Source organism: Syngnathus typhle, linkage group LG10, assembly GCF_033458585.1.
Source record: "Syngnathus typhle isolate RoL2023-S1 ecotype Sweden linkage group LG10, RoL_Styp_1.0, whole genome shotgun sequence".
Lineage (NCBI taxonomy): Eukaryota > Metazoa > Chordata > Actinopteri > Syngnathiformes > Syngnathidae > Syngnathus > Syngnathus typhle.
The window spans coordinates 5,641,443-5,655,817 of record NC_083747.1 but is presented as its reverse complement, the minus strand read 5'-3'; the positions used below and the strand labels follow the sequence as shown (position 1 = coordinate 5,655,817).

Genomic DNA, 14,375 nt, shown 5'->3' with positions numbered 1-14,375 from the left:
ATGTGTGACATCACACAGCCAAAACAGAGGGGTCTGGAAATAGCTTACCTCAGCCACCAAGTCTAACACACAGTGATTGTGATGTTGCTTTGCCATCAAATGATGAAAGAGATAGTTTGAAAATTACAGAAATAAAATACTGTAGTGCTAAATACATTCCTCTCAGCATCCTGACTGAGAAAGGGCATGTGTGGCTTAAAATGTCTGGGAAATGTTTATATTAAATGATTTCAAAACTTGTTTCATATCAATTTTCTTTTTTTTATATATATAATTATATGATGGGGTGTGTAATGATTTATATGGTTTTACAGTCATAAAGACCCTCTGAGAGAAACTGGAACTACAATGTGGCCCGTGACAAAAAAGACTTTTGACACCCCCGATTGTAAAGGACAATCAAAGAATGGAAATAGAAAAATACATCTCCCTCATATCCCCGTGGAGGCTATTTTGTGTGTTTTGGGGCGTTCTTTTGTATTGAGGGGTGCTGGTTGGCCGCTGTTACTTTTTTTCCTTTGTCTTTTAGCTTTGATTTGCTTTGATGGCTTTTATCTTGAGCACTTTCTGACTTTGTTTGTGGCGCCGTTGTGTGGCAGCCTTATGAGAGCTCATGCCATCTGTGTGTCTTTTGTATACCCACTCTGTGGTATGGATACTGCTGGGGCCTGAATTTCCCCACCCCTGGGGATCAATAAATATTCAATATTCAATCAATGTTGAGGGTAGAGCGAATTGTTGTCTATTAAATATGATGTTGTTGTCCTAATTTGCACAATAATAATGTAACACAATAAAAATGCATTCCTCAATTTTATCATCACATAAATGCAAACAAATATCAATTTGAGCCAATTACGAACAATAAGATGTTTCTCTGCTGATTTCAATGACCAAGTCATTGAATTCTGACCACACAAGATGAAGAACAGTCCGACGCGCATAAAATAAAAAGTGGCTTAATTTCGCCCCCACAAAGTTGCATCGTCGCTGTTTATGTCGAATCCCATGCGTTTTAGTTATATTTACCATGACCGCATGACTGTTGCAGCGGTTGCGGTCACAATTATAAAGCAGCGCTGCGCCTTTAAAAACAATCTGCGCCTTGTTTCCAGTCCTAACGGAGTCACAGTCCACCGGCTGCGCTCAGGCTGACACGTACGACGGCCGTGAGGATCCGGATACGGATCGTCCGTTCCAGCCGATCAAAGCACTTGGAGACAACTTAACAGTTGTTTCAAGTACTTTGGAGGACTTTTGTTATCAGGCGGTTCAAGTTTTGAGTTGCTCGCGGTTCGCCACCAAGTGAGACGGGTGGACAGTTTGCAAGAGGAAAGAGGAGGAGGAGGTGGAAGAAGAGGAGGGGGGCAGTGCCCACCGACTATCAGAGCCGGGATCGACTATTTGAAAAGCAGACAGACGGCGGTTTGTTCGCGACAAAGTTGACACACGCAAAGACGCTCGAGGAGGACTTTCAACCAAACCCTGCAACGGAAAAAAGTTCGAACTGGAGGCTGGATAAGCTTTTTTCCCCTCTGTCAGGACTGCTGGTGGACGGACTGTAAGTCATACTTCTATTTGGAGTTCAAACTTTTTTCTGGACTTTTTATTTTTTAAATAACTTTTTCCTAAAATCTCCAAAATGGATAAATACGAGGATTTAGGACTGGAGGCAAGTAAGTTTATAGAGGATTTAAACATGTATGAAGCATCCAGAGATGGTTTATTTAGGACGAGGAGGGATGCAGGAAATAATCCTGATTTTGAGGAGACCAGAAGAGTTTTTGCTTCTAAAATGACTAAAATACACATGCAGAAACATCAAGAGGAAATGGCAAGAAACAGCCAAGCCATAAAAATGAATGGAGGTCTCAACAATGCACATTACACAAAAGACAGGCCACCCATTAGTAGCTCCAGGCAGCCAGGTGAAGCTGCTGCAAAACCTCCAATACTATCTGGTCCTTTATCATTTGGAGGTCATTCATCACAGTTTGACGGTCAGAAGAACCACACAACCCTTCATTCTGAGCCTCCAACCTGCAGGGCGTATGGCTACGGAAACAATTACGATAATGAGGAGCGCGCAGACCTACATTTGTACCACAACTCCACCCCTGCCGATCTGAGCCCAGGAAATGCTTTTCACGGTGCACCCATGCACGCTCGTCATCCGGCTCCGTGGGCCTCATCCAGAGAGTGCCACAATCCTCAATCTTTGTCCGAAAGCAGTGTTGCATCTCCTGCCATGATCAGTCCTCCACCACTCCAGAACCCGGATGCCCTTTTCTCATCCAACAGGAGTCCAACTTCCTCTACTTTTCCCAAAGAAATACCAGACCGCATTCCTTCAATGCCTCTGAGTGCCTTCACAGGAGGAACCAATTTCCACGTACCTTCCACACAGTCTGCAGCTCACTATGCACCATCTTCTCCGACTTCAAAAATGTCTTCCAATAAGAATGGCCCTGCTGTGGCTTCCTCTCAAGTGTCTTCTGAAGCACCTCAAACCAAAATCCAGGTCACTTCTGCTACCATAAATCCTGGCAATGTCTCCAAAAGCTTCAGTCAGAGTCAAGATCAGAGTCAGATACCAAGTTTTGGGAAGGCCATTGGTGCAGAAGCGTCTTCCTTTAAGCCTGTCCAGCCGCCACCGGAACAGGGCCCGTCAACTGCTGAAGTAAAATTAGAGGCCCTCACAAATCGTCTGGAAAAGGAGATGACTACTCAACCAAAAGCTGACTACTTTGGTAAGCGTTCAGAACAAATTCTAATCCTGTGAGTTTGTTCTTTTCCAAAGATAACATCGCCCACCCATGAAGTTCAGAACATAAACCCACATTTCTTGTTCACACACACTCGTGCTTGTCATCAATCATGTCACTTCAGACATTTCATGTTTCATAACTTGAAGGGTTTCCTAATGCTTTGAGTTTCTCTCAGAGAAACACTGTTTTTATTTTTTTTAAATAATACACTTTTTGGAAAGCAGATGAGACTTTTTAAAATGTTTTTTTTAAATGATTAGCCGCTCACTCTGCAGACAACCCCCTGAAGCAAAATGGCAGCCAAGTGGAAAGTTATTCGAAGAGCCTAAAGATTTTAAGACCACATCAATAACTTGCGTCTTGAGTGTATAATGCTCCATTCCAGTATTGACTTTTTAGCTACAGTTATAATTTTGCTGCCACAAAGAAAATTATTTATGTATTGGTTTTTCAGCCCCCCCACCCCCATTCCAATTGCACAATACCTATTTGGTTAGAAATGTGTCAGTCGTACTTAAACCGCTGCTCATTGGTGGAGCAGTTTAGTCGCTACAAGGTGCATGACTAACGATGTCACCAACATTATACCTCCAACACATACCGTACTTTCCGCACTATAAGGCGCACCTAAAAACCTCCAATTTTCTCATAAACCGACAATGCGCCTTCAGGTGCTCCTTATATATGGACCAATCTTGAGCCACTACAGCAGGCGTGTCCAAAGTCCGGCCCGCGGGCCAAATGTATATATCTTATCCATGGACAAAGTTTTAAAATGGGCCATTCATTGAAGGTGCGCCTTATAATCTGGTGCGCTTTATAGTGCTGAAAATACTGTAAATAATCTGGGTTCAACTTGGAAATTAATCATTTGAACCATGTAGTGTAACTTTAGCTTTTTGTTTACATTGTCCTATTTTTTCCGACTTCAATGCATGGTTACAAGCTTTTAGCATTTATTGTCATGCGGCCTGCTGACTAACTCTGTGGCTTAAACACAAACCAGATCAGGGTTTAAATTACGAGTTAAACTCAAATGCCACTCACGTTTGAGTCCTCATAGTCCATTAGTGGCTGACCAAATTGACTTTTGTGCTTATATTAACTTCAGTGACAAATGTGCTGACAAGACACTTGGCAGGGTTGTCCATCATCCAGTAAATTGGCAAGATTGCAGATGTGTTTGCTGTGCTCATGAGCTCTCCAGATGTTTGCAGCGAAGGCCATTGTTGAAATAGGATATGGTTTTTGTGACAGAGCAATGGGGACAAGTTGATATGGTGATATCAGATATCATGCTGAAAACTTGTCTGAGACTCTTCCTTCCACCCACCCTTGCTTCCTTGCATGCAGGAATTTCCCCCGGTGGAATGTCACGGTTGTAACTCTGAGTCCCAACCATGAGCGTATGCATAGTGGCGTGCGAGGGATGTTCTGGCGTGCGTCACTGTCACAACAAGACTCCCGAATCGCTGAGCGACGTGAATATGACAAATGTGTGGGAGAGCGATGCCGTGCGCAATCCACCAGAGGAAATGCTTTTTAAAATAGCGCATCTTTTTTTTTTTTTCTTCTTCTTCTTATTCCCACATCACCACGCACAGTCCCACACTTTTCCACGAGGACAAGGCTCATTTTCTGAGTCATGCTCTCGTGCAACGTCAGTAATGTGTAGGCTGATCATAAAAGAAGGAGATTTTCCACAAAATTTGGCGGCTGGGTGCTTCTTTGTCTTTAATTCTGATTTGCCTGAGAGACCTAATAGATCCAAGAGCGCAGTTAGTGGCAGCTCATCCTCTTGTTGGATCTGCTCTTTTCTTTCAACTTTCACCACACATGAACACACACATGAGTGCTTTGTTGTGTTAAGATTGGAGGATTGATTTATCCCATCCTGCTGTTGAGTGGAACGCTTCCCAGGGATTCTTGGCTTCTTTTCTGGCGAGGTTTTGCAGGGGGCTGGGAATGTGATCTCCTCCCAGGCTGCTGTCTGATGAATATATTCCAGCCTTGTAAATGTTTGGTGTCATCCCATGTTTTCATTGACGTGTTTGTTACTTAGCAGGATTATGTAAGTACTGTAAGTGCTTAATACAAAACGTCTGGATGGCCCAGAATGATGCTGCCTGAAGTTTGCACGCACAATAGCCTTAGCTCTTCATGTCAGTCTGGTCGACATGATTTCCGTCTACTATGGAAAAAAAATGAGAAAATGATCTTCCAAAGTGGCAAAATATGTAGACGTATGCAATGCTTGACTGATGTATATCACTAACTTAGAAATGGGAGAAAAATACCAGGAGGCTCAGGAGAACAAGGGCGAGTGTTGCTAGATGACATTGCGTCAGTTTTTCAGGTCATAATATTAGGATTTGATTGACACCTGAGCAAGGTTGGGTTTCATTCAGCAGTTAGCCTGCAGCTTTTAAGAGCAGAGAAAACGGCTTGAATATTATTATTTTTTCACCATTGTGAAGCTTCAATTTTTTTTTTATGCAGTTCTTGTTTTTTAATCCTCCAAATTTAGTCGGGTTGTCAGCAACACTCTACTTTGTGGTACGTCAAACTTAGAACACATGTTTATTTTAGATTTTTCTAAGATCTCAAGTTGCTCTTCTTGCAGCATTTAGGAAATGATGCCATTGGTCAGTGGGGAAGGATTTTGGGATATATATTGTCTTGCTCTATCCTCATTTAGAAAGGGCAAACATATTTTTGTAGTTCATTTGAAGGTCCTAAATTTGACCAAAGGATATAAATGGATGACAAATACCTTCCAGAGCTTTGACAGCTGCAAAAGGTAAGCAAGGAGCAGGGGGGGGGGGGGGGGGGGGGGGGGGGGGGCGTCTGGTTTTGGGTTAATGTTTTGCTCCCCCCTCCCCCATTTGCAGCCAGCAGCCAGTCCCATGAATAATCTCACTGTTTTGGAACACGGGACACTGGCCAAAAGTACAAATGCAGCAGCCCAACCTGAGAGGAGCTTACGAGCGTTAAAGCAGAGACTGTACTTTTATGACACGGTTGTACTCGTGGGGGCTTTTAAATTGCAGCTAAGTCTAGTTAAAGCAGAAATGACCTTGAATTATTGTCAAAAGGTTTATGTGATGTACTGCTTGTCATCACTGTAACCTCTCACCGTTTTATGCCTGCTGGGCTGCTTCATACGCTGGCTGGCAACATTTTAAGAATGAGAACTTTTGTTCAGCTCTTTCGTTTGTTGTCCGGAAACTGTACAATGTTGTCATGTAAACAAAATGGCTTACATAAGAGGAACATTCCTCTCCAATAATACTGTTATCTCTAAATCTTTTTTCAAGCCATCGGGGTCCCTAAGGACGGGTCGGGGCAGCACTAGGACAGACGGTGCTGAAATATTTATATATCGCAAAATGTATGTTTTCTTATGTCTGTTTTGGAACAGTAGTTGAATATGTGCGTTAAATGCGACAGTGTGTTTTTTAAAAGAAGCTGACGTGTCATGTGTGTTGGATGCAGTGGAAACAGAAGTTTCTTTGTGTGTGTCAGATGAGGACCAGGGGCGGGCTCGGCTACACGGGCTGCCCAGTCACCAGGGAGTTTTTCTATAGAAACACACACTCACAAATAAACACATGCCCACCCGGTCGGTCCAAGTGACACATTGAGCGCTGCGTTGATTTCTTCTCTTGCTATTGTTGCAGTCACTTTATAATAAACTTGGCTTGACTTGCGTTTGTGATCCCTCTTGGGGACTTCAATTGTCAGATAATATTTGCTGACATTTCACAGAGTTAAGTATAGCATTTTTTTTTAATTTTATCAGATATAGGAATTACAGTTCAGGGTTAATTTACTACATGATCAATATTTATTTCCAAAGTCAAAAGTCAGGTTATATTCACTGCTATGCTTGCTCTCAAGCATTTGCATCAGCTGTTTTTAATACTTTTCATTTCCATGCACATCTCCGTCTTCATCTACTACCCCCGCTGGTACGGCGTCTCTGAGAGACACCCTTTGCTTTTTATCAGTGTTTCATTAACAGACTTCTCTGCCTCTGAGCCAAATCAAATAAGCAAAACGGGATATTTCTTTCCTGCAATGACACAGCGTGCTAACTAGCTTCCTGTCTTAAATTGAATCCTTCCCCTTGAGTCTCTGTTGCTACTGCTTGTTTTCATCCGGATCAGAGCCTTCACGTTTGTTTTTGCCAATAAGTTGCTAATTATGTGTTGTAACAGAAAACTATTGCTGAGCGTTCAAAGGTCATTTGATCAGTTATCGACTGAGCTCATTTGTTCCGGCAAACGGTTTTAATGTGTCTTCCGGCTACTTGTGTGTTTTTTTTTTAGGAGTCTGCATTAAGTGCAACAAGGCCGTGTATGGCGCCAACCAGGCATGTCAGGCAATGGGTAGCCTCTACCATGACAACTGCTTCACCTGCAGTGCCTGCAGTAAGTACACACACACGCACACACACTTCCTTCACCTCTTGACCCTCTCTGTGGTCGAGTCACTTATAAATGTAATGACAGCCAATTTGACTCGAGGAGAACCTCCCGAATAAAAGTAAGGCCTTCCTTTGTGGTCTTTCGTGACCCGCATAATTAGTTTGCGATATTTTACCGGTGGTGTTGGGTTACTGGGTGTGCCGATCGCTCCGGAAGCTCCCACAAGACACGTCAGCGACACGCTTTTATTTGCCAATTCGTCAACCACTGCTCACTGTAACAAATTGCAGTTTAAATTCTCTGTAACATGGACATTAAAACATATGATTTAGAGGGGGGGAACAAAAGGCCTAATCCATTTTAGATTTCTTGTATTTTGGATGACTCAGACCTGTTTTGCAATATTGCATATTTTTTCCCATACGTTTAAGATGGCCAGCCCTGTGTAAAATCTATAGTTTCTGTTTGTGTCTTCTATCTACTATTACGTAATCATAATAATGCCATCCAAAGTTATTGAAAATCATAATTTGGATTGTCTTCACATGATTCCTAATGCAAAACAGAAAAGCTCGATGACGTACCAGTGTAAGGATACTTGAAGCTCGGGACTTTAAATAGAAATGACTCAATCACTGAAAAATTGGTGTCAGTGCTGCAAAAGAGTCACGAAAAAAAGCACGAACACACTGCCCTCGCTGATGTTGGTGTAGTGAGTCAATGAAGCCTCAAACACACCCACGGCAGCTTTGTGGTACCATCGATTTTATCTTGTGAGTCACCACCCCAAATGTGGTCACGGACACTGCTCGAGTCTTTTGGCATCTGTATGTCTGTGGACAGAGTTTGCCAAACGTACACTTTTGTCCAAACCTCAATGTACCACTGTCTACTCATTTCTTGAAATATCAACTTGTACTTGGTTAGGGTAAAGCTACTACAAGATGTTTTTGAGTTGGACCCAATCAAGGACCTCCTCAATCAATCATCATCGTTCTCACATATGCAAAAAGCATACTTGTATGCAAACTTTGCCCTCGTGTTAAGCCAATCTCTGTTCCTAATATCAGATGGAAGGTATGTGAAGTATTTGTGACACTGTGGTGACCCACCCACTCCCCCCCTCTACATTGACCTCTAATTCTGCAACAGCGTTGACCTTGTTTGCTACATCCCAATGTGTGTGAATGATTAACATCTACTTTTACACCCTCCCTTGCGTATGTGTTTTTATTTGCATCAGAGATGGGGGGGGGAAAGCGAGCATGGCGTTATGGTGTGTGTTAAATTAGCGTGATGGCTAAAGTGGGCTTGGGAAGAGTTTATCCATTACATAGCTCTCATAGCTCGCTCTGTGAATGCATGCTGTGAGGTGCCCAGAGGAAAAAGCATCTCGGCTAGGGAGGAATGCTGACATAGGGGCCCTCGGGCTCCACAACCACACTGGGCGCTGTTATTTCAGCTGGACACAACAAGAGTACAGTGTAGAACCAATGTGGAGAGCATTTATTGGGACCAGCCCACCTACCACAAGTGTGCTTTTGCAGACTGGTCATAATATGGACCCCTGACCAATTATTAGATTACAGTGAATAAAACCTCAGGTTGCAAAGGTAACAATAAATAAGGCTGTACAATTATTTTCTTGGAGTTTGACGCTGATTGGTAAGTTGTACTGAATTTTAATGCATGGCATTAAGATGTTCTGGGCTTCAACTTGAAGACATTTTTCTGTACTGGACCTTTTTTAACTGTGCTCTGGTGGGATGGGGAAATCATTCAGAAGGCGGTCACTAAATTGCTTTTAATTCTGAACAGGATTACATAATGCAATTCATAAAAGGCCTTAATGAGAAAATGTCCTTGTGTTTTGTTCTTTCACTCATCTAATTTACATTTTTATGAACACGCATTTCACTATGGTCCTTCTCAAGCAGTTAGTTCTGACTTTAATAAAGCTGTTATCCTTTCGTAAAGCTCAGAGCATTTCTGCTCAGACCGACTGGGATAAAAAAAAATGCTGGAAAGAGAAGAGCAACGAGTCTTAAGCTATGGATACAAAAGATTAGGAAGACGGGCGTCATACCCTCGGGAAGGGAAAGTCGAAGAAATTTGATTAAGGTGAGGAAAGGGCCTTCTCCATAGAATTGGCCAAAAGGCATGGAGATACCTTGGAGGGCAGGAGCTCAAAAGTTGAAAGGGGCATACTTTTTTTTTTTAAATTCTTATTGAAGAAACAAAATAAATGTAACATGCTAATTTGTGGCCATTCAATATAAATGTATTGCACCCAATCGAGCATGTAAAAATAGGAATTTAACATTTTTTGTGCTACTCATACTGGCGACCCCCAAACCTGTCTCCAACCAAAACTTACTCAAAAGCTTAGAACTTTATTGATTGCTAAAGTAATTTTATCTTAACTCTTTTTAGGGGGTAATCGAAGCCCATTGAAATTAATCGGGGAATTCTTTTTTCTACGATTCGCTTCTTCTTACCAAACAGATGCTGATCAAATATGTCCCATGTAGGAATAAACACCTCTCTCCTGTCACCCCCCCCCACACACACACACCTTCCAATGCTGAAAAATGTAAAGAATGTTCCCTCTTCCTGTGGGCCTCGCGCAGGAGTAGCCGTCTGAAGGCAATTTGGTGTGCATGCGTTGGTGTTTGTGCACCAGGTTCAGCCTGCAGATGTTTTGAGGGAAACGAAAAGGAAGTTGCGTACGGCCAACATGTGGAGAGACCACAAGAAGTACACCGGGTCATTTTGGGTCTTGGCTCGTTGCTGTATTGCATTCCAGAGGAGCGGATAGTTTTCTCTTCGCACCTGTCCAGTAATTTGAGTCAATGATTATCTTCCCCACATGTCTGACCCAGATGTGTTCCTCATCTGGCTGCGACTTGCTCCCTTCCCCAGCTAGAACATTATCAACGACACGGGCAAATTTGATTTAGCCAGCAGACGTTCAGCAGGATGTGCTGAATATTGCAAAAAGGGTCCATTACTTTTCAATGTGGTCATTAATCATCTGTTTTTAGTGGCGAGTTGACGGCGAAAGATTTTCTGCTAAGACAGTTCATTCTGTTCATTTTAAAGGAAAACTGAAAACAATCTGAATGCATCTGATTGTTTGCAGGTCGGAGGCTGAGAGGAAAAGCTTTCTACTATGTTGGAGGAAGGGTTTTTTGTGAAGAGGACTTTCTGGTAAGTTCAGTGCACAAGCTTGTTACTTATCCTTACGAGAGTTTATATTCTTATAACACTTGAAATGTATTATCCCGTTGAAGCAATGGCGAGATTGAAAGTTGAATATGAGCTTCATTTATTTTTAGCCATACAGATTGATAAACGATAAGGCCTCAAATGATCCTTTCAAAGGGGCCAGACTAGTATATCAGTCTTAGAGTCATTTTAAAATTAGACTTTTGAGGGCTTGTGAGGAGGTCAGTAACTTGAGCAGGTGTTTGACTTTATTGAGTTTGGGGGTGGCGTGGTTGTAGGTATTGACACCAGTGCAGTAAAATTGATTGAGAAATTGTCAATGTACTGATGTGATTGTTGGCAGAAAACCAGAAGGATAATTGTCTGGTCATGACTAAAAATACTGTTCTTATAACTCCAAATATGCATCATGTCATTGGCCCTCAACAGCCAGCTTGAATATTTGCAAAGCTCCTTTCGATGGATTTTATCTTGTGTCGTTTTATGAAGGCTAATCACGCTACCCTGACTGTGAAAGTGTTTTCTAAGAAACGCTATTGCCAGAATGAAAGTTATTCCGTGCAGACGCTATTAAATAACCACACAGACTACTTTTGCTCTTTGTCTTGGAAAGCCTGACCTTCATGTCTTTTTCTGCTCAAGTACTCGGGTTTCCAGCAGTCAGCTGACAAGTGCAATGCATGCGGTCACCTGATCATGGACATGGTAAGTGTTTGTGTTGTTTCTTAGTTTTATTTACTGATCCTGCAAATGGCGCAAACAAATACAAATATTAATCAGCTACATCCTGGGCTAATTTTGTCCGCCCAGATCCTGCAGGCTCTCGGGAGGTCGTACCACCCGGGCTGCTTCCGCTGTGTTATCTGTAATGAGAGTCTCGACGGCGTGCCCTTTACTGTGGACACTGAAAATAAGATCTACTGTGTTAAAGACTACCACAGGTGGGCATCATCTCTCTTTCTGTTCACACTGTCTACATGGCCGCCATTTTGTTGCGATATGATAAAGAAGTTGACAGTGAAATGTCATCTCAAATACCATGAGTGCAGGGGAAAAAAATAATACTTTACAGGCCACTGAAGAATCTCAAACCATAAAGATGCTCTGTAGTAATTCTCATTGTATAGTCTGCCAAAAGCTGGCTACCACAATCCGGACAGCTGTTGGCAAGCTGCTTTCTGTTCAGCAGAGTCCAAAGTGGTCTCAGCACAGTGAGTGCACAGTTGACCGCTGGTCGATAGTCTAGCCTGTGCACACTAGGACGTTGTTTGTCTTAACTCCCGCTTCCCGCCATACGCTCACGTAAAAAAACATTTTTTCGATTTATCTAATAATGCTTCACGTTTGTGGGTGAGCCTTGATATCTGCAAAGCTGGCATGTGCTCAGTCAGATGAAAAATCTGAATCTAGTCTGAAGAGGAAAAACACTTGCGGCTCAACTTCAAAAGCTGGGGATGAAAAGCATGGAATGAAAGCTCTGTAGTTAGATTGGCTCAGTTTAGCACCGTAATACATGTAAAGCAAATCTATTGAAGGTGTTTTTTTTCTTGACTCTTCCTTCCAGGGTGCTGGCTCCCAAATGTGCCTCATGCAAACAGCCCATCCTTCCATCTGAGGTAAGTCTGTCTAATGATGAAAGCTTATCTCATCCTTCTAATTTCTTTAGGGTACGTTAATTGCCCAAGATGTATCGGCTAGTTTCAACATGAGAAGAAACGAAGAGTAATTGGACATGTTGACACAAATGTCCTAAATTGGTACTGGCTATAGTGGAATATAATATATTTCTCACAACTCAAAATAAAAGATGAAGGAATTATGGAGCAAAGCAAGGTGAATGTTCTGTTTGCTCAAAAGAAAAACACCAATTTGAGCTCTAAGGTCATAAAGTGAGGAGGTGGCAGGCAGGCTGAAGTTGAAGCAAATGCTACTCCCATGTAGACGGGCTTCAGCTGTATCAATGTCTCAGCAGGGCTCCGATGAGACCGTACGTGTCGTTTCCATGGACAAAGACTATCATGTGGAATGCTATCACTGCGAGGTGGGTATTAACACACTCCAAGACTGCAATGTAGATTATCTGCAAACTCAAAAACACTTAGGGGCTTCAAGCAAGGCCCCGCTCAAAACAGCTCATGATTAGAGATCATAATGATCCCTGATCTTAATTACAGCCGTGACAGTAATTATATGCCACTGAGCCGAGCTGAGCTCCTATGCAATATCTCATCACGGCTCCCGTCGTTTTACTCGCTTTCTGCTGGAAATATGATTTACTGTTGCTTCCATTCAAGAGAAAATAAGCAACAGCTGATTGTGACTTGTCAAAGAAATTATAATGCTGATCCGCCTCATCGTTGTTGACTTTCAGGACTGTAAGATGGAGCTGAATGACGAGGAGGGGCACCGCTGCTATCCTCTGAATGGCCACCTTCTCTGCCACGCCTGTCACTTGAAGCATATTGAGCCAGGCAGCTCCTCATCCTTGGCCAGCAGCGCCTCCTATTAACGCCAGCGTGGGTGAAGGGAGACACCCGGTGGACGTTTTGGTGGAATTGTCACGGTGGAGCATGATCACAATTCTTGTTGTAGAGGATTGGTTGGAGGTCTCACTTCACGGATTCATAAAACCTGTTATGAATTAAAAAAAAAAAAAATCCAGTGCCCTTACAATGAAGACAAACAGTACGCCAAAGCTTTATTTGAATGCAGTACTAAATTCACCACTTGGCAAAATGGTTTAAACTTCACTTTCACGCTTCTGCTTTGGTTTTACACATCTACTCTAACACGCAATACATCGTGACTTAAATATCACAAGTGAAGGAGCAAAGAAGTCTTCTAGTTTACTGCTTATTGCTGGTTCAATGGGTTACATGAACACCACAGCATGGTAGCCTCGTTTGTTAGTTTGTGTGCTTCACAGGCAGTTCTGCATCTAGCCCTTCCATGTTCTGCCCATGGATTTTTTTTCTAGGTATTCGGGCTCCTTCCAACATTCCAAAAAAAAAAAAGTTTCATTGAAGATTCGAAATTGTCCATTGGTGTGAGTGATTGTTTTCCTAAAATGTTCTCTTGCAATTGGTTGGCAACAGGGCCGGGATGTACAATGGCCGAAAATCATCTGGAATAGCTGCCAGCTACAGTGAAGACAATCAGTATTGATCTGTTATCAAACCTTTTCCACCAAGGACCACCTAAAAAATACTGCGAGTACCATAATCAAATACAGTATCACAATAGGACTATGTGGCTATTAAAAACTAGAGATAATCCTGTGTATTTGTGCTTGGGGACAGACAGCATGAAAAATATGTAGAACATTACACTCATAGCCAGAATGCAAAAGTTATTCTCTTCCATATGCAATATTTAATTATTAAATGATCATGTGGGAAAACTCTTGTAGATGCAGAGAGGCAAGTACAGTCATACAAAAAAGATGAACTCTGTTTTGTATCATGTAAGCAAGAATGCACATGATAGCTTTAGCTTTGAATTGTCTGTGTCACATGCACACTGTAAAGCACTTAGAATGCGGTTTGTTTTCTTGTCCCCCTATGAAGGTTGAAATTTCTAATATAATTTGCAAGGAATTGTATATTTTCAAGGACGTGTTTTTGAATTTACTCTTTTGTCCTGTCATTCATATATTGCACAAAAACTATCAATATTGATTGGTTTGCAGTGTAACAATTTTGAGGTTGCCTCATTTGCTCTTTGTCATAATTTAAAAGTAATTTCAGGATTTACTGTATTTCATAGTCAGTTGTAGTTTAAGATAGAAAACATTGATGTGTTCAATTGAGTGATTGTATTTAATAAATTGTGCTGTAGGCCAAACTGAAATGTATATATTTATTACAATGATATATCCCAATCAAACATGATTCCAGATAAATCCAGACTTTTTCTTAAGTCCTTGAACTCTGTTCTCTAGGTGTTTTTT

At 42.0% G+C, this 14,375-nt stretch overlaps 1 protein-coding gene across 2 annotated transcripts; it reads left to right on the top strand.

Moving 5' to 3' along the window:
• Positions 1–1,114: 1,114 nt before the first annotated feature.
• On the top strand, positions 1,115–14,358 carry LOC133161082 (LIM domain-containing protein 1-like). Of its 2 annotated transcripts, none has more exons than XM_061289300.1 (8): positions 1,115–2,750; positions 7,100–7,201; positions 10,341–10,408; positions 11,069–11,131; positions 11,237–11,367; positions 11,991–12,042; positions 12,399–12,467; positions 12,798–14,358. In XM_061289300.1, exons 1-8 carry the CDS (start codon positions 1,643–1,645, stop codon positions 12,933–12,935), a joined length of 1,731 nt encoding a protein of 576 aa, XP_061145284.1. In that variant the 5' UTR covers positions 1,115–1,642; the 3' UTR covers positions 12,936–14,358. The 2 variants fall into 2 exon arrangements, with proteins under 2 accessions (XP_061145284.1, XP_061145283.1); XM_061289299.1 differs by having other exon boundaries at positions 12,396–12,467.
• Positions 14,359–14,375: the final 17 nt, after the last annotated feature.

Excerpts from the sequence above, each read along its gene's own strand:
- LOC133161082 (XM_061289299.1), top strand. The coding sequence starts at position 1,643 with ATGGATAAATACGAGGATTTAGGACTGGAGGCAAGTAAGTTTATAGAG. Across the intron at positions 7,202-10,340 it reads CTTCACCTGCAGTGCCTGCA|GTCGGAGGCTGAGAGGAAAA; the intron begins GTAAGTACACAC and ends GATTGTTTGCAG. Across the intron at positions 11,132-11,236 it reads GTCACCTGATCATGGACATG|ATCCTGCAGGCTCTCGGGAG; the intron begins GTAAGTGTTTGT and ends TTGTCCGCCCAG.